The following is a 21,136-nucleotide window of genomic DNA, read 5'->3' on the forward strand; positions in this document are numbered from 1 at the left end:
CCTACCAGGAAAAGTTGAACGGATCTTTACTTTTTTGGGAGCAACCTGATAACCATCCAACTTATTTGTTTTGTAAAGTGTGGCTGTTTAAAGGAAAAAAAACCCAGCAACATATAAACAGCATTATGAAACAAATTCTTCTTGGTTTGAGTCGCGATTGTTAAACAACGTTTAAAATTTGGAGGATCAATGGAATTATGGACAAAAAAAAAAAAGAGACCAGAAAAGTAGCTTACAATGTTGCTCGTCTTTTAAGTAGAGAAATGAAGCCAACTTCCGAGCGTAAAGAAAAATGAGATAAACTTTCAATCCCATTAATGAATGTAAGTGCTAGATCCACAAGTTTTTAATAAATTGTTTAAAATTCAATTTCATTTTATTTTTGTACATTATCGGTCATGTGGCCCGCGACATGAGTGTCGGAAATTTAAATGGCCCCTCAGGTCGAATTAGGTTGCGCATCGCTGGCTTATACTAAGGAACAATCATTCATGAGAATTGTAATGCCGGTAATATGTACTACCAATTCCATAACAAACTTTTTCCTCATAATTGATTAGTGTACATATATTCTTTTAATTCGTCGTCGTTCATTAATTTTACTCTAACTCTCTTTCAATACCAATCGTTTAATTCTCCACATAAGGCGTATCTCATAGTACATTTTACTTACGAAAGCAATCATTTACGTTTAATTAATTAACTAATTGTTGTTGTTTTTTGTTATTGATTGATATGTTTCCATCTGGCCTGAGCTTGTATGTAAAATTGGATGAAGATTTGTCGAGTAGAAGTGGTCGAAATGTCGAATGCGAAAAATTAAACATACCAGAAAGATGCAAAGTGAATTGATATAAGTTAATACAAGCGTTGTAAACAGCTTCGATATCTTAATAATAATAAAGATTGTCTTCGAGTCCGAAGATTAATGAGGAATGGAGTATTTTCTGTGGCTACGCATCCCCAGATGTGACCTATATATTTTGCCACACCCAACATTGTCCGCCGGTGGTCGATTTAGATTTTCTTATCGCCGTCTGCGTCTGTACTGGGCAGCGGATTTTCTATTGGTCTCAAATGTGTATCCCGCGGCCTTTGTGGGTGACCTCCAGCTGTCTCGTTCTGAGGCCGCATGCAACCAGGTGCTCTCTTTTATGTCAGCTAAGGCAAGTTGGAGCCTAAGCTGGTCTTTAAAGCGTTTCCGTGGAGCGCCACTGTTACGTCGACCACCTTTTAGCTCACCAAAAAAAAAAAAAGACTGCTTTTGGCATGCGTTCGTCCCCCATACGGGATACGTGCCCTAAAATTAACAAACGTGTTTGTATGTTTGAGTGCATGTGTCTTTTAAAAATTGATCATTACTTTATCTTGCATTTTTACTGAAACACAAACACACACACACCCACTCTAACACACACGCTCACACACACTTTCACACACACACACACTCTCACACACACATTAGCAGCCAAACTTGGTTTTCTTGTTTCAAACTGCCATAAAATCATGTTTGTAAAACAGACGGAAACGCTGACGTATCAACGTACTGCCGTGAAAAGGTTTTTTGTTTTAGAACGAGAATCTGCGTGTCAGAAGTGAGCCATAAATTACTCTCAAGAAACATTTCTGTCATGACTATTTCCTGTTCAAGCTAGGTTTAAGACTGTGTCGCCCTTGCATCTATGCCCCCCCCCCCCCCAAGGTTGTCAAATATCCACGCACGCACGCACAACCAAACACACGAAATGAATGTAAGCTGACTATCTGGAATGTGTTGATACCTAGGATTTTATAATATATATGTATATAAATATCTTTATATATCTATATAACTATCCACATCTCTATGCTGCTATATAAAACAAAGTTAATTAATAAGTACTAATTGATTAACTAATTGTTACTTTTTGGATTGATTCGTGCATTGTTATCGACCATTAATAATAACGCAAAATCTCAACTTGATCCGAGAATGGGAGTTGAAAGAAAAAAACAACAACATAAAAAACGCAGTAAGGGGATTAAATTCATATATACATCCACATCTCTCATTAAGTGGCAGTTGTTTCCCTTATTTTGATATTTAAAAAAAATATCACCAATTATTAATTTATTAATTTTTGATTATTTTCTTGTCAGGTACTACGAATAATTGTGCAAAGTCTCAACTAGATCCGATAATGGGAAATGGGAGAGAAAAAAAACAACATGTTCAAACGTTTTACCAGACAGACAGACAGACATATAAGCTTTGCAAAGACAACCCATTATAACTTGTGTATATCTTTCATTGTCTATCTCTTTTATCTCGCCTTGTTCATCTTCAAGAGTTGTGTCCCCTTATCTTAATGAGTCGTTTGGTTGAACCTTCTGATCTGTCAACACCTAAACCATAGCCCCACTTCTGACACCTTTGTTACGTCCAATTACCTTGCTCAAATCATTATCTACTTCTGTATCCCCTTCAGTAGTCCAGGATTTGACAATGTTGTTTTCGACTACTTATCACAGGGACCTTTTTAGATCGCATCCCCCCCCCCCACCCCCGTCAGCTACACACACACCTGGGTTATTTTTAGACGTATTGTCGGATTAAGTTAGTGATAGCTGAGATCTCAAGGATTAAATTTAGAGTGTTGTGTTGGGTTAAGACAGGGGTTCTCCATCTGTGGGTCGCGATCCCTTTGGGGGTCGATTGACGATTTGGCAGGGGTCGCAATCGAAAAAAATGATTTTTTTTGTCCATTCTTCTATTGCTGGGTCTGTGTGTGTGTGTGTGGGGGGAATCGCGGCAGAGTTGGGGATCGTAAAAATGGGTTGCCGAGCTTAAAAGGTTGAGAACCGCTGGGTTAAGAGTTGTTGTTAAGGGGTTTTGTTGTTTTTGTTGTTTCATACTACAAGTGTGTCGTTTTTATTTATGACATAGACACGCTTTTTTTTTAAAAATATATTATGATTAAGTGGCACATATGCTCTGTATATAAACTATAGATCAACCATTTCTAAGGAATCTTCCCAAATCATTGTTACCCGAGATGGTTCGAGATTTGTTTAGATCACTGATGATGATTTTTTAACAAGAAAAAAATAAAGTTCCCCTTTCAGACCTTTCGATCTATAGGGAAGATGTTGTTTAAGGTCATCTGTTTCTCTGACCAACGCTTAACGAGCAGGATGTCACGTGGCCAGCACAACGACCAACTGCCTTTACTTTCCCCAACCAACGCCGGGTAACCATTAGAGTTGGGTGGACTCAAGGGCGCCCTAAAAATCCCGATTTTCAAAATCCCAGCCTTCAACGAGATACTAACCCAGAACCCGGAAGCCAAGTGCTTAACCACTCAGCTACCGCGCTGTATAAATTCTTAGGGATATTTACTGTTGTTTCTAGAAAAGTAAACATACTGTTTATTGTTTATTCAATTAAACAAAACTTATCATTACCTGTAGTCACACGATGTTCGGTATTTCTCAATTCTTATTTAGTATAACTTCTCAATTCTATTTAGTAAAATTAATTAAGTCTAGTGGGCAGTCTCTCATTTTAAAGAATTAATGCTATTCATTATTTCGTTTAGAACCGAAGTAGCTAGAAGCACAATTGTGGTAGAATTGAACCGAATGTACCAATTAACCAGTTAACACGCACTCTAAAGACCTGCTTGCTATATTAGATTTGACTAAAAATCTTTCTCCCATGGGCCATTATGTTCAGGTCTGAACACAAGCACCCACACACACACACACCCCACAAGACGACATTTCCGCGGAACCCTTGTCAAACCAAGTTTCTACATTACCGAAAAGCCCCGCCCGAATACTTGAAATCCATGGCGGTGTCCTATGTTCCTGTAAATATTGATTTGATTTGCTCGTTAGGGCGACATGCCCGGGCGCCAGTGTTTCCATTGTGAGCCGGGCCTTCCCGCCCTGGTCAGCCAATACTTGAGCACACACGGCAGATATGAATTAGCCGTTTGCTGCTAAGGGGGGCGAGAAGCGAGGATTAATGCCCTTGCAAGTGGTTCAAGACTGCCGAGGAAATATGAACATTTATTGACGCGGCGACTTGTGTCGAGGAGAATGAAGTGAAGGAATGGAGCAGTTTGCCGTTATGTCTTGGGCCGCATAAACGATTGATTTCGGACCCCGAGCAAAAGAGTTTGCTTTGAAGATTAATGCAGTGTGTGTCTGTCTGTCTAGGTAGAGATAATCCAGAACATTGAACGGTAAAGGCGGTGGCGTGTGACTTTTGAAAGATGGTACGATACTTAAACCTATTTTCTTTTGGCACTCAGCCCCCCCCCCCCAATTAAGTGCGCTATCACCCGTGCTCGCCAGCGTTTAGCTCCGGCCCTGCTTCCAGTTAGTGTAATTTAAATCTCAAAATCGTATTCCCACGTTTGTTTTGTTTCTCAAAAAAAAAAAAGTCAAATTAATTCCCTTTATTTTTAAAGTATTCTGAAAATATTGTACATCATAAGATTGTCCAATGTTTCCTTACATGAATATTCATAGACGAACAGTCTTAAATACTTATTTTTTTATATCATAATATGCAAATTAATAAACTCAAATTTATTATCAATATCCAATATGTCTGCTTCTTCAGTTCCGTTCTTACTATTGCCCAAAATTTACATACTGAAAAAAAACACACGGTATTGACAAGGATATTACGGACCAAGTGAAATATTACAATTTAGTTTGTGGGAAAGAGTTGGTCTATGATTTACAGAATTTCAACAATAAAAATATTTGTGGGTTATCGTGACGTTCAGTTCGTTTGGGTCTCTTAACCTTTGGCAAGCGTACGACTGGGGTTCACTCATTTCAAATTATGTATAATAATGTTCACATTTTTTTCAAGCGAATTCAATAATTTAAAATCCAAACAGGAGTTGGCAATCATTACATTATCATGTCTATGTCCAAGCACGAAAATAAGAACTTTTTGGTAATGTGAGTGTTTTGTCTCCCTTAGACTGTGAATTCATGTATTCGTGTGAAGAAAAAGTCGGCTGTGTAAAGGGAGAGAATCAAAACGGTCATGTTGAGATATCTAGATTTGCATAAAATCAACAGGTCTTTTTTATTTATTTATTATTATTATATTATTATTTATTATTATTATAATTTTTTTTTTGGAATAAAAGAAAGAAGTCTTTTTCCTTGTCCATCAAATTGTAACCTCGTTTAGTTGACTATTTCCACCAATCAGGGACCTCCTTACAAAGCTCCCCTCCAATCAAACCGGCTTTGCCAGAAAGAGTCGGCCACTTGAGCAGACGAGTCGCACGTGAGGTGAAAAGTTGACGAGATAATTAGAAGATGCTTTCCCATTAAATCGCGCTCGGAGAGGCTACCGACGGCACAAGCTTATTAGGACCTTCCACCGCCACCATCATGTCCAGAAGACGAAACATTTCCGGTTTGGTCTCCCCCTCTAGTGGAAATGTTTCTTGCATACTAAAGTATTCAGAATTTAGGATGTCCTTTTTTTTTTAGCATAATGGGCGAGATTCTTCTTTTATACGAGAGAGCTGGGGGGAGAAAGGATGGTTACATATTGAAGTTAAATCTAGCTGAGCATGTTTTTTAGCCTTCAAATTTAAATTTCTTTTTCTTTTTTTTAACTTTAAAAAATTATAAAGGTCAAACTAGAGTTTTTCATGTGTGGCCCATGAGCTAGTAATTCTTTACTCAGCGATTGACAAAAGCAGTCAAATTTCTAGGAAGATCGTTATAGACATTTTTGAAATCCTCGTCCAGGTTCCATTTTCCCAGCCACCCAGGGTCACCCAGGAAGTTCTGATTTAAATAGAGGTATTGTAATTTAAAAAGACAACCTTGATTTAGAAGACGATGCGCAAAGTTTTCCTGAACATTAATTGATTAAAATCTTCAAGGAATGTGGAAATACCCGAAGACGTTCAGTCCGTTCATAATAAATATGTTCTCGTACGCAAGCCAAATTTTAGAACGGTCAAACTAAGGTTTTCCCCGTCTGGCCAACGAGCTGGTAATTCTTATCGCAGCGATATACATCAACTGATAAACTTCTAGGAAAATCGTTAGAGCTGTTTTTGACATCCGCGTCCATGTCACATGAAGTTTTGACTTGAATATAGAGGTATGGTTATTACGTCCTAGCCCAGACCACTGGCAGGCAGCGGGTAGGATTCGTACTTAGAACCAACTTGACGATAGTCCAGAGCGCATGCCTCACGACCTGTCAACCATTCACTATTTTGTACAGAGTCTAGTGTCTATGTTAATCAAATAAACAAGAAACACAACAGCACTCAAGACGATACCAGCATTTATTTTTCTTTGGAACATTCTGTCCTGACTGGAGTGGCTCTTTTGTTAGCTTCTCAACTGAAATCAAACGGGAAGTTCCATTCTTAAAGCGATACAATGTCAGTCGAGATCTTCTCAGTGATTGGCGGAATATGAGCAGACGTAAAGTTGCAATTTTGTTTTTATACATTTTGGTGAAACTCTTCTTGTTACAATAGTGAAGGGTGAGGTCACTTCTGCTGAGTGACCCACTTAATGTAGTGGAGTCCACGGAACAAAGTTTCGAGACGCATTTTAAAAAAAAAAGCTCTCGACGTAATACGGTAATTGTTGACATTGTCAATTAGTCACAACGTCGAACGAATTGGGAGACAATCTCCAATCTAGAGTTTTGCTATCCAATCCTAGCTTCTCTCCCCCTATACATTTTAAAAATAAGCGTTACTGTTGTCCTTTTTTTTTTTTGTCTGACAAGCCACAAGAGCGGCGAGTCTCAATTTTTATTTCTTTCTCCAAGTACCTCAGTGCGTCTTCCAAGTACCTCAGTGCGTCTTCCAAGTACCTCAGTGCGTCTTCCAAGTACCTCAGTGCGTCTTCCAAGTACCTCAGTGCGTCTTCCAAGTACCTCAGTGCGTCTTCCAAGTACCTCAGTGCGTCTTCCAAGTACCTCAGTGCGTCTTCCAAGTACCTCAGTGCGTCTTCCAAGTACCTCAGTGCGTCTTCCAAGTACCTCAGTGCGTCTTCCAAGTACCTCAGTGCGTCTTCCAAGTACCTCAGTGCGTCTTCCAAGTACCTCAGTGCGTCTTCCAAGTACCTCAGTGCGTCTTCCAAGTACCTCAGTGCGTCTTCCAAGTACCTCAGTGCGTCTTCCAAGTACCTCAGTGCGTCTTCCAAGTACCTCAGTGCGTCTTCCAAGTACCTCAGTGCGTCTTCCAAGTACCTCAGTGCGTCTTCCAAGTATCACTGTGCATTTTTTGTTAAAAGAACCCAAGTGTGTATCCTAGATAGTTTTTTTTAGAGAACCCCAGTAAGTATTCCAAGTACTTCTGTGCGTTTTTCAAGTATCTCAGTGAGTTTTCCGAGAATTTCAGTGTGTCTTGCAAGTACGTCAGTGCATCTTTCATTCACAACAGAGCGTTTTCAAATTGCCACTTTGCATGTTCCAGGTATATAAGGAATTTGTTCAAGTACCCCGTTGCGTTTTCCAAATCCAGCAGAGTGATTTCCCAGTATTACAGGGTGTCTTTCAAGTATACCATCGAGTAGAGTTCTCGTTTCCTTTTTCCCATTCACATTTCAAAACAATAATAATAATAGAACTGACACTGTGTCCTCTATTGTGTGTCTTGCTGTAAACTTCACCCACCCTCCTAGTATCCCCATAAGATAGTTAAAGTGCTGTAAAAAGAGGTGGCAAGCTACCCAGGTTGAGAAGCTCTGCTATACGAAGGAAAGAGGAAGGGTATGTGAGGGGGGGGGTGGCTGTTAGAAGGAGGGGGGTGGGAAATCAGTGAAAGCAGGCAGTGAAATGTTGGACGAACGTGCGCATTGCCTTGCGTCCAGCTATTTCGGCCCAGGGCCCCGTGTTTGTTAAGCCGCTGACCTGTTGAGGTACTCCCCCCTGCGGTCAGCGCCCCCCCCCCCCACACCTCTTTCCCTGCCCATGTCTCCATATCGTTCGTAAAGCGAGTTCAGTTTTTGAACGAGCGCTTTCATAACTTGAGCCTATTAGTGGGTCTCTGTAGATGGAGGCAACTCTTGCTTGTCCAATTGATTGCAGTCAGCTCCCCCTTTTTTTTTTCTTTCTCGCTAAGATCATTTTGCGTGCTTTTTGTGTGTTTCTTGCGGTAGGAGCTCTTCACTGAATGGAGGCGTTTAAATGAGTTCTATTCTCTGAATTGGCGCCCCACCCCACCGCCCGTATTTTATTTTTTCTCAAACAGAATTATTTTAACAAGTAGATCAAATATTTCTCTATTGCTTTGAATGACGCAGTTTTATATTGAGGTACACAGAGGAACTTTAAAGCACGTAGAATACCAAGTGGAAATATACGTGGATAAAATAGCAGACACAGAGAGAGAGAGAACTCTTCTACATTTGACGGATGTACCTATGGCTTATATAGATCATTGATACTCGAGCCAGAGTTGTTGTTTTTTTTGGCATAGCTTATATCAACTCAGTCTGTCTGTCTGTCTGTCTGGTTAAAAAAGTTTGGTCACGTTATTTCTCCCCATACCCATTCTCGGATCAAGTTGAAACTTTAAACAATTATTTTATTCAACTTAACAAAACACGAATCGATCCGAAAAAACAACAACACAACAACAACAACAAACAGTTAGTCAATTAATAATTGGTAATTAATTATTTTGTTTGATATCGAAAAGGGGAAATAGCTTCTAAATTCTTGAGAGATATAGTTGTAGGCGCGAAGTTGTCCCCCTTAGATCAGCTTTGTTTTCTTGTGTAAAGTATTAACGTACAGGTCTTACCTCCTTGCACTTCACGTGGCCAGTCTCGAACTAAGATATAAAAAAAAGTGTGAACAAATTATTAGACGGAAGTGGAATTCGATCCCACTCCAAGAAAGAGACCAGTGCAGGCAACTAACTCCATTTATCACTCGGTCAGGTTTTCATTGCGTTTCTTTTTTTTTTTTTTTTATAAATTAATCTATTTAATGTATCATGTACTATCCAGTTCAACGCAGATATATTATTATATTATTTGTTAGCTCTATTAACCTTGGTCAGGCCAATAATAGAATATGCATCCTCTGTTTGGGACACCTCAACTCAAGAAAACATTCAGAAACTGGAACAGACAAGAAATAGAGCAGTGAGATTCATATGTTAGGACAAATTTGTACAAATGCTCCTTCTTCCCTAGCGCTATTAGAGCATGGAATGGGTTGCCCTGAGCTAGCCAGGAAAACCAGTGACTTGGCGGAGTTTAGGTCATTGGTTAATATGCATGACTAAATGCATGACGCGAAGAACGTAATCATCTTCTTTTTTGAAGTAAAGTCTGTATCATATAAGATAAGATCTAGGACTACTTCTGAACTCTCCTACACTATTCAAACGAGAAAGAAGAAGACGCGAGACGAAGTAGTTAGATGATATTCATTTGTTTCCAGTTTCTTAGTGAGACTCATTCTCTGTATTATGTCACGCTTGTCATCATACAATCAGTGAGTTGACCAGCAGGAAGTCAACTGACCTTATACAATTAGTTTACCAGCAAGAAGTCACCTGACAACGTCACCTTATGCAAAATATTCCAGAAAACAATTGATTTTCATAGACTAGATTTGGGGTAAAAAAAGTGAATCCTGGGAAGGTGATAGTACGTTCTACCAGTGTCGGAAACTATCTAGAAAGACCGATGGACCACTATTATATAAATGTGAATTCAAAACAATCTGGAGGGACAAAGGCGTAGCCCTCGACACTAAAATCAGACTGATACGACGCTCCTTTGCCATGGCCACATTCTTATATTCCTGCGAGTCCTGGACACGGATTTCAGAACTAGAAAGGAGGATCATGGCAATGGATTTAAGATGCGAGGCATCACACTTGAAGACTTAGGAGGCAAGGTTACTACAGCGATTGGACCCCCCTAAGTCTCCATCTATGAAACACCCAATAACTTGAAATCCTTCCCTCAAAGCCGTGAATTCCCTCCTTTTTCTGTATTTTGTAGTGAAGCTTAATGTATTTGCTAATTATAATGTCAACTAGTTTACATATTGTCACATCATTCCAACGCAGTCTTGCTTATTAAATAAGTAAAAATAGATATTAATTGATACGTTTTTTTTTTTATTATATCTATTCACTCCCTTTATTCCTTTTGCCAAGGTTGACAATGTCTAGATCTTACTGACATTTCAAAGAAAGATGCTGTAGAACGAATAATTGTGTATATGCTTCTATAAGTTTCCGGTCCTACTTTCATCTATAATTATGGTTCATTTTATTTATTTTGTTATCTCCCTTTTTCTTAACGCACGACAAGTTGCTTCGGATTCTACAATGAAAGAAAAATATCACACCAGTTAATAGAAAGGCTTGGTGCTGATGGCATTAAAATATGAAAGTTAACAAAAAAACAAAAAAAAAGAAAATTATTTTTCATTAAATTTTGGATTGAGCTCGTGATATTAATTAAACTTGTCGCTGATTGTTATGATTGGGTTGATTGGGTGAATTGAAACTGTCAGCCATGACACGGCGTAGAGTGGGTTGCGATGTTCTCAAGAGATTTTAAAACAACAGACTTGACATCCGAGAAGGCGTTGGGTCCAAACTGATGTCAAAACAAATGGACAGGAAATCTCGGGGCGGCCCGACACAGTCTACTTCTTGAGAGATATCAGTTAATGTCTTCAGTAGCCTCCTTCCACCGTCGCTGTCCCTCCTCTTTTCCTCTTTATTTCCTCACTAGCTCTTCTTTATCTCCGCACTCCAAGTTTATTCCCTATTTATCTCCTCCCTAGCTCTTCTTTATCTCCGCACTCCAAGTTTATTCCCTATTTATCTCCTCTCTAGCTCTTCTTTATCTCCGCACTCCAAGTTTATTCCCTATTTATCTCCTCCCTATCTCTTCTTTATCTCCGCACTCCAAGTTTATTCCCTATTTATCTCCTCCCTATCTCTTCTTTATCCCCGCACTCCAAGTTTATTCCCTATTTATCTCCTCCCTAGCTCTTCTTTATCTCCGCACTCCAAGTTTATTCCCTATTTATCTCCTTCCTGTATCTTCTTTATCTCCGCACTCCAAGTTTATTCCCTATTTATCTCCTTCCGTTCTCCATTCATTCCCTGTTTTTATCTTCATTTTCCTTGCTCATTTTAATTCCTTGGTCTCTTTATCTCTTCCCTCAGTTTATTACCCCTCTTTGTCTCTTTATCTCTTCCCTCAGTTTATTCTCTCTTTGTCTCTTTATCTCTTCCCTCAGTTTATTCTCTCACTTTGTCTCTTTATCTCTTCCCTCAATTTATTCTCTCCCTTTGTCTCTTTATCTCTTCCCTCAGTTTATTCTCTCTCTCTTTGTCTCTTTATCTCTTCCCTCAGTTTATTCCCCCTCTTTGTCTCTTTATCTCTTCCCTCAATTTATTCTATCCCTTTGTCTCTTTATCTCTTCCCTCAGTTTATTCTCTCTCTTTCTAGATTTATCTTTTCTCTCTTTTTGTATTTCATGGGCGCCACGTATTATTCTCTGCGCCACAGATTATATTTTCCTGAGCGCCAGAGGTTATATTAGTCATGGGCATCTGAGATCATATTTCCAAGGCGCAAGAGATTATATTGTCCTGGGCGCCAGAGATTATATTGTCCTGGGCGCCAGAGATTATATTGTCCTGGGCGCCAGAGATTATATTGTCCTAGGTGCCAGAGATTATATTGTCCTGGGCGCCAGAGATTATATTGTCCTGGGCGCCAGATATTATATTGTCACGGGCATATGAGATCATATTTCCAAGGCGCCAGAGATTATATTTTCCTTGGTGTTTAAGATCATATTTTCTGGGCCCCAGAGATTATATTGTCCTAGGCGCCTGATATAATATTTCCTGGGCGCAAGAGATGTATGTAGTCTTGGGCGTCAGAAGCCACGTACCGAAATCCCAGCATCCGATAGCCTCGAACAGATAGCCGTATCCGTAGCTATGGCTACCCGATGGATGTGTGTAGTAAACGAATTAAAAGGATTACACCAAAAAGGTTGTGCGGGTCGATTGTTTCGGTGCAGTAATAATTCCTTGAACCCTCCTGGTCCATGAAATGGGGACAAGATTATCCTTGTGTCGCTGTAATCTGGTCCGGAAGTTCCGTCCCGGGAAAAGGGAGATAAGAAAGATTATGCCGAGGGAAGCCGCGGGAACGAAGCCAAGCGTCAGCCCAGCGGAAGGGACAGAATTGATGGTGGTGTTTGTCCTTTGATTGGCTGTTTGGTCAGGGTTATCGATCTTCTAACCAAAAGGAATTGAAAGGTTACCTCCCCACTTTTTGTTCAGATCACAGTTTAAATTTGCCTTATTATTAAAAACTGAGAATTTGTCTTGAAAAATGAGAACAACATCTAGGTGTGAGTAGTGTCGTACGTTTAAATTTTAAAAGTTTGAAATTCAGCTTATAATTTAAAAAAAAATAATTTTGATCTAATTAAAGTATGTCTAATTATAAAACACATTTACAAGTTGTTTATGCTTGTGGGAAGCGTGGTCGAGAGGCCAATGGCTTGGCTTGGCTACCTAGAAGGGGGCTCGAGGTTCTACACCCGACTCCGGCAGATTTGTGTTTACTGAGCGCATTAAGGCAGCACGGAAAACCAACTCCTAGATTGGACCAAAAGCGCTCTGAGCATGCTATAAGCATGAAAGTAGCGCTATATAAAAGCTATAATAATAATGCTTGGACTTAGGTAAGAGCGTGTCCTTTATGACTAAACAGAAAGTAAACTTCTCGGAAAGAAAAAGAAATGCACCCCTCCCACTCGACAATGTTGGACGCTGCTTCCCTGTACCTGCATGTTTGTATCTTTTTATTGGTGCAGCCAGCCATTGGTGTTCAGATTTCATCACGAGGCAGGACATGGCTTCATGAAACGTTGGCATTTCCTCTCCGAACAGCTCAGTGAGACATTTTCTTTTCTGGGTTTTTTTCCCTCGGGCGGCTTTAGCTTTGTTTAGAGCTTATCCCGTCACACTATCAATGATAATTGATACTTAATCACCCCTCCCCACCTCCCCCTTGCCCCTGCACCCATACACTCGAGCTTGTGTGAGTTTCACACCTAAGTTGGACACCTGGAAGTACATTGTCTTTGGTTCAATGTTACCTGGTTTTAAGGTCAGGGATAATATATCCTAGATTATAGGGTCCTGGCTAATGTTACCCGGTTTTAAGGTCAGGGATAATATATCCTAGATTTTAGGGTCCTGGCTAATGTTACCCGGTTTTAAGGTCAGGGATAATATATCCTAGATTTTAGGGTCCTGACTAATGTTACCTGGTTTTAAGGTCAGGGATAATATATCCTAGATTTTAGGGTCCTGGCTAATGTTACCTGGTTTTAAGGTCAGGGATAATATATCCTAAATTTTAGGGTCCTGGCTAATGTAACCCGGTTTTAAGGTCAGGGATAATATATCCTAGATTTTAGGGTCCTGGCTAATGTTACCCGGTTTTAAGGTCAGGGATAATATATCCTTGATTTTAGGGTCCTGGCTAATGTTACCCGGTTTTAAGGTCAGGGATAATATATCCTAGATTTTAGGGTCCTGGCTAATGTTACCTGGTTTTAAGGTCAGGGATAATATATCCTAGATTTTAGGGTCCTGGCTAATGTTACCTGGTTTTAAGGTCAGGGATAATATATCCTAGATTTTAGGGTCCTGACTAATGTTACCTGGTTTTAAGGTCAGGGATAATATATCCTAGATTTTAGGGTCCTGGCTAATGTTACCTGGTTTTAAGGTCAGGGATAATATATCCTAGATTTTAGGGTCCTGGCTAATGTTACCTGGTTTTAAGGTCAGGGATAATATATCCTAGATTTTAGGGTCCTGGCTAATGTTACCTAGTGTTAAGATATGGATAATATCACCTAGGTTTTAGGATCGTGGCTAATGTTACCTAGTTTTAAGATAAGGGATAATATCACCTAGGTTTTAGGGTCGTGGCTAATGTTACCTAGTTTTAAGATCAGGAATAATATCACCTAGGTTTTAGGATCGTGGCTAATGTTACCTAGTTTTAAGGTCAGGGATAATTTTACCTCGCTCTAAAAGTAAAGTAAAGTTCCCCTTTTTAGACCTTGTGGTCTATAGGGCAGATGATGTAAAGGTCATCTGTTTCTGTGGCCTACTGTTTACGAGGGTGTCATGTGGCCAGCACAACGACCAACCGCCTTTACTTTTCCCCAACTAACGTTAGGTACCCATTAGAGCTGGGTGGACTCAGAGGCGCCCGAAGATCCTAAAGTTAAAAATCCCAGTCTTCACCAGGATTCGAACCCAGGACCCCGGTTCGGGGTCCAAGGGCTTTACCGCTCAGCCAAGCGCCTCCACCCCGCTCTAAGGTGAAGGTAAATTACATATTCTTGTCATGCATCTCATTATCGCTGACCATATGCAAGCAAAAGCTCTCCTTTCAAACCAATTAACGAGGGTGTCATGTGGCCAGCATAACGACCAACCGCCTTTACTTTAGAGCTGGGTGGACTCAGAGGCAACCTAAAGATCCCGACATTAAAAATCCCACTCTTCACCAGGATTTGAACCCGGGACCATCCGGTTCGGAAGCCAAGTGTTTTACCACTCAGCCACCGCTGGTCATATACTGTCTTTATATCAGTGAATGTACTGATTCGCTTGCCTCATAATCCAAGCCGTCTTCTTTGTCCGCCTTGCAGGGAAACGTGTAAGAAGCTCAACTCTAAATGAACCTTTAACAACACAGTCCTGACCTTGTTATTTTTCTTAAAAAATTTTTTCTCTCTAAAGAAACAAAACATTAAAACACTAAATGGACTTCACTGACGGATGGACGGGAAGGGTCGGGTGGTCAGGAAGTACCGGCTAACGTGCCAGACCCGGCTTGTCCTGCCAACTGTCCGCAATTATCGTTAGTCAAAGTGGCCATTACAGGCGAGATACACAACGGGAGGCCTCGGTCCCCGATAACGAATGATGGAGTACACGCTTGCAGACGACAAGAAGCCAAAGAAAAAAAAAAACTTAATTCACTTTATTTTTCCGGGATGGGCTGGTGACTTCCTCTGATTAGATCGGAGACAACCCCCCCCCCACCACCCCCCGCCACTTTTTTCCTTTTTTTTGAAAGAGAGATTTTTGTTGCAAGGTGAATTAAGATTTATTTTAAAAGTCGTCGATTCTTTGATTTCTAAACGTGAGGTCCAAGTGGTTCCTAAACGATTTTTGCTCTCTTGAGTTGTTTGTCATTAAGTATTGACCGGCCAGAGCTGCGGTGTGAGAGCCACTCTGAAAACAACAAACAAGCACTTTAACTCATTTCTGGTCGCTCTCTTGTCCTGATGGAATAGAGGTCGCCGTAGTCCTATGTCGTGCCCCATTCATTACAACTGGTTTCAGGTGCAATTAATGCTTCCGAAATCCAGATCAGGGGTGGACAATGCCCGGTGGGCCGATGTCAAAAGTGCCACTTCGAATAGCTTTAAGGACCATAATACACCACTAGCGGATCCTAAACTTTGGAGTGGGGGGTAGCGATTTTTAAAAAAAAAAACCTAACCCTAACGCCCAGTAAACCCTAACAGTAAGCATAAACGCGCGTACAGCATATATATATATTGTTGTAACTCCAGTGGCGATCTGAAAGGGTTAATGTGTGTGCGGCCTACTGATACACACGACTCAGGCCAATCACACAGGTCAACGGCTGTTGATAGACAAGGGACAGTACTGCTAATAACCGTAAGTATGACCTATGTTGTGGTCATATGATCAAGAGCCTTCACGGACGAGAGACAGTGTATTTAAAAATAGACAGTCGAGTCCAGAACAGCAAGGTAGTAAGGACTGTGGTACCTTTGAGTCCTCGAAAATGTAGCTGTGCGAGCTAGAGAGAGTAGTAATGTTTCGTTAGGCAGTTCTGTTAAGTTCAAGAAAGCATTTGAATTTGATGTAGCCAATTGTGTTGAATTGGCTGTCGATGTATTTGTAATTAAATCGCCACTTTGTTACTTGAAGCTCTTGTTGTCAAGTTCTTGAGTTAGATGTGCTGTGTTGTGTTGTTAAGTAGTGTTTGCAGAAGACCTGATTGAGAAGTTCGTAACAATATATATATATATATATATATGGTAATGTCAGGGCCAATTTTGAGACCTAGTCCGCTCCTGCCCCAAATCTTGTCAATTGATTCTGGGAATAAGTTTTCATCTAGAGCTGTGCACTTAATTATCTTAGGCCCTTATGAGTTTTTGGTCACCTATGTTAATCGACGTCATTTTGGGTTAGGCTCATTTTATTTTTTTACAAAGCTCTTATCAACTCCCTCTTGTCTGTCTGTCTGTCTAGGTGGAATCTTGTACACCTTTTTTTCTTCCACTTCTCATTTTTGGATCAAGTTGAAACTTTGCACAATTATTCATTGTCGTTGGGAACTCATGAATCCATTAAAAAATGTTAATAAGTTATTAATAAGTGGTAATTACTTTTAAACATTTGTTTTATATAGAAAATGGAGATAAATCTTGCAGTATTAAGGGTCTCTGTAGTAAGTGTGCGATTCTTCCCTAAATATGAGTTGTTGTTTTTTTTAAGCAATTTTTTTTTATTTTGCTTGTTTATTTATTCAATTTAAACAAACTATATTTTAAATGAATTTTTTGTCAGTCGTGTTTAAGCTAGGTTGTTTATGATACATGCCGATTGCATAAATATGTCTATCCCTGTATAGGTGTGGTTTTATATCATAAATATATTATAACACACATCTTTGTGTATTAATTTAAGTATATCCCGAACTCGTTTTTCCATGTTTTTCTGTCTGAGACTTGCGTGCAACATTTTGAGAAGCCCTTAGCCACTTTATGCTTGAAATAGTGATATGAAATAACAACGAAACAAATAATTTTACAACTTTTTTTTTTGTTTTTCGTTTCGTTTCTTTTTCAGACTTTGCAGAAGTGCCGTCCTTACTGTTTGTAGTTAGAGCCTTCATCATCCCGTCGTTTGCCGCGGGCTTCATCTGTATCATCATCTACATCATCAAGATCGTCCTGATCGTGTTGCATCCCACCTGGAGGAGAATCCACGTCAAGGCAGCGTACCTGACCTTTGCAGCAGTTGCAGGTAATGAAGTTCCCCCCCCCCCTTTTTTTTTAGACCTTTGAGATATACGGGGCTGATGATGTAAAGGTTAACTGTGTTTCTGTGGCCCACGGGTGTCACTTGGCCAGCACAAGGACCAGCCGCTTTAAAATTTTACCCTAGTAATGTTTGGGGCTCGCAAAGACGTTCCTCCAGGGAACAGTACCAGGAAAAAGATGAAGAGACAAAGAAAGGGATGGGAGGACTACATAAAAGAATGGACGAGCCTGCCATTGAAAGAAATTCTATCCAAGGCAAAAAGACAGAGAGGAAGGAGAAAGATGGTTGACAGATCTTGTGTGGTGCCCCAAACGGTCCGACAGATTAAGAATAGGTGAAGGTCAGGTAGCCATGAGAGCTGGGTGTACTTTGAGGTGCCCTGAAGATCCCGAAATTAAAAATCCATGTCTTTATTTGGATTGGAACCCGAGACCCCATCGATTCAGAAGGCAAGCGCTTTACCACTCAGCCACCGCACCTCCCCAGGCAATGCTTGCACTTAAAAGGCGGGGTAACCCAAGGCCGACTCAATCATGAAGGTCACGGGTGATCTCCGCTAGTGGTAGAAGTAATTGGGGTTAATCTTAATGCCCTAGGATCAAAGCTTTGTCTGGTTTAGCTCAGTTCCTAGAACTGAATGATCAAGAGGTCATCTCGTATCATTGGGAGTTTAATTGCAGGTAGTCTTCACGCAGTCACACCGCAGCATCCGCGTAGTGCTGGGGGTTCAAGGGGGTGCATCATACCCCAGGGCGTCACACGTAGAGGTGCTCCAAAAATTTTTTGAAGACTTGATTTTAATGGATTTTTTTTTTAAATCAAGTTTTGGAAAATATGCGTGCCAGTGTAAGAGGTTCTATCCAAGGCAAAAGAGAAATGGAGGAAGACGGTTGACAAATCTTGTGTGGTGCCCCAAACTGTCCAACAGGCTAAGGGATAGGTGAAGATGACAAGAGGCTTCCACTTGGGTTTTATCTTATGAAACCACCCCGCTGGAAACAATGCGCTGTGTTTATCACCATTGCTTTGATCATGAGTAAAATACATTTCGTCAAGCCTGCACATTTGTATTGCCCGGCACAGCTGCCATTCATTGGTTTAACCCGCGCGTGTTTTATCCGCGAAAATACGGAAGCTCGAGTTACTTAATGGACACCACAATGACTGGCGCTGTTTTTATGTATAAAAGAGAGAGAGGGAGGGAGAGAGAGAAAGAAAGAGAGAGCGAAAGAAAGAGAGGTAGAGAAAGAAAGAGAGGGAGGGAGAGAGAGAGGGAGAGAGAAAGAGAGGGAGAGAAAGAAAAAGAAAGAGAGAGGGAGAGAAAGAGAGAGAGAGATTTGTTGTATTACGTATGCAATTCCACTAAGTACCTGACCACACTTCATCACCACTGGCATTGCCGCTCTTTTCTGATCGGCCTGGCTTAGAGAGCCCTGATTTCTTTGGACATTCCCTCAGCCTCTAGTGCCTGTCGGGTCTAGTGACAACGGGAGAAGTTGACTCATAGATTTATGTCGTAAAGCGAGACGATTCCTGGAATATTAGCTTTTTTTCTAGGAAGTAGCTCCAGGATCTAGTGGCTCCATCTAGATTAAGTAAGGATGGTAAACATATCGCAGAGGCTTGCCTTATTACAAACTAGGGAAGAGAGAGAGGGAGGGGGAGAAAGCAGGATGCTAGAGGGAGGGGAACGAGGGAAGGGAAGAGAAAGAAATGAAAAGAACGAGGATGTAAAAAGTTGATTTAACGAGAGAGAGAGAGAGAGAGAGAGTGAGGAGATAGAGAGAGGTTTTATACACACAAAAAATGATTATAAGTTTCAAAGAAAATCTTGATGCACTTTTTTTTTTTAAACACCTACAATGTACATACACTATACAATACTTATTATATCTTAGCTAGTCGGCCGGCGGCGTAGCATACGCCGCTATTTTGAGGGGGCGGCCTAAGGCCACTGCAACCTATGTGACCGCAGTGGGCCCCACACTTTCATAGGACCCGCTCTTTCATAGAACCCGCGTTAATTCAAGTTGTATAAATTATTAAAATTAAACCAGAAATAAGAGAGTGATCTTTCCTTTACTTCTTCATCTCGTCCAAACTCTTGAGCGAAGAAGAGAATTATATATATAGATGCCACTGAGCTATATCATACTATTTTACACTGTACTGTTTTATATTTGAGGGAGCCGAATAGCTGAGTGGTTAAGCACTTGGCTTCAGAACCTAAGTTCCTCGGTTCGAATGGGTACCTGGCTTTAGTGGGTAAAGTAAAGGCGGTTGGTCGTTGTGTTGGTCACATGACACCCTGCTCGTTAACCGCTGACCAGAGAAACAGATGACCTTAACTTCATCTGCCCTGTAGATCGCAAGGTCTGAAAAAAGGAATTTTACATACTTTTTATTACTATTTTATAAAGATATATACATATTTTATAAAAATAATATTGATATATATATAAATCTGTTTATGTGGTGCCCGAGTGAGAAAGTGCTTTGCTTTTCAACCGAAGGTTCATAAAGTTGAAATCTCAGTGAAGACACTGAGACTACTTAGGGGTGCACCCAACTCTACTGTGCACCAGGTAATAAGGTGGTTGGCTGTAGTGCTACATCTGATCTTAGAAACAGATTAGCTTTACATTATCCGACCCATATAAAGAGAGGAAAAAGTGATATATAGATATATTTAATATTGAGAAAATCCAGGCACAACCCCCAATTTTTTTTTTTTCTAGTGAAGGGGGCTTTACAGATCTGCTACAGAACGCTCCTAGGTAGACAGCATCACATAACGAAAAGATTCGAGACAGGATTAGTTCAGCGATCAGACCCTGTGATGTTCTGCTAACTACTGTCAATAGACGCGAAATAAAACTCTATGGTCATATCTGACGTTTTGTCAGGGCTAGCAAAAACTTTCCTTCAAGGAACAGTACCAGGAAAAGAAGTAGAGGCAGACCTAAAAAAAAGCGATGCGAAGATAACATGAAAGTGATTTTTTAGCTTAGGCAAAAGACAGAGAGGAATGGAGAAGAATGGTCAACTGATTGTGTGTGTTTCCCCTACGGTCTAACACAATCATACATAAGTGAAGGTAAAAATGATATATGAAGTTATGCCCTGATTATTGTTCTCCGATTCAGTCTCGGAATCTGTACATATGTTTAAATGTATACATTAGATTGAGTTCCTGTTTATCAGGAATGAGTATAGTCATTGTCTGAATTTAAAATGTTGTTTTCCACAGGTGTGTCTGCAGGTGTGGGTGTCATTGTGTTCGTCACAATGCTTGAGGAAGACGTCTACGAGCTGTTATGGGCCCCCGCTCTTCCTGGCGTCGGGGGCTTTCTTTTCATCTGTATAGCAATAGGTAAATTACAGTATTATTCATTTATTCCTAAAGCTCTTTTATTTCGATGTCTGCCTACTCAAGTTGTACGTGTTCTGAACTTTTGGGTCGAAATAGAATATTTTCAAGCACTAGCCAGCACCATCCACCCTCCCCAATTCTTCTGGTGGTTTGTACCAAGGTGATGTAGGAACATCTGAAACATGTAAACCAAATATATTCCTGATGGTTTCTTGTTGTCGCTAGTAAAAGAAAAAAAGAAAAGGTGAGGCTTCCGTGCTAGCGCTGTTTGAGCTTTGGGCGACTCTATTCTTTGAGCTTAAATCTAGCAGGACTCGTTTGTAGCGAGACTTTAAGTCCACTCACCAACCAGACCTTGTAATCCCCTCCAGACTGCCCCATATACTAATATGAATTGCATGTATTTATCACTATTTAAAACTAGTTCTTCAAGTTGCAACAACTTATTATTGAATATCTTACTCTATAAGCAAAGCAAATAAATAAACCATTCTATATATTTTATTACGAGATGGTCTGAAAGGGGACATAACAATGAAAAACATAATTTCTTGTTTTATTTCTCTAGTGCTCTCCCCTTTCATTTGAT

At 40.3% G+C, this 21,136-nt stretch overlaps 1 protein-coding gene across 1 annotated transcript in view; it reads left to right on the forward strand.

The window, feature by feature from the left end:
- LOC106060226 (uncharacterized) overlaps positions 1 to 21,136 on the forward strand; it is a 33,941-nt gene that overhangs the window by 5,516 nt on the left and 7,289 nt on the right. Inside the window, exons 3-4 of the mRNA XM_056012114.1 lie at positions 16,980 to 17,156; positions 20,425 to 20,547. Coding sequence (XP_055868089.1) covers positions 16,980 to 17,156; positions 20,425 to 20,547 — 300 coding nt within the window. The remainder of the gene's footprint in view (positions 1 to 16,979; positions 17,157 to 20,424; positions 20,548 to 21,136) is intronic.

Source organism: Biomphalaria glabrata, chromosome 15 (genome assembly GCF_947242115.1).
Source record: "Biomphalaria glabrata chromosome 15, xgBioGlab47.1, whole genome shotgun sequence".
NCBI lineage: Eukaryota > Metazoa > Mollusca > Gastropoda > Planorbidae > Biomphalaria > Biomphalaria glabrata.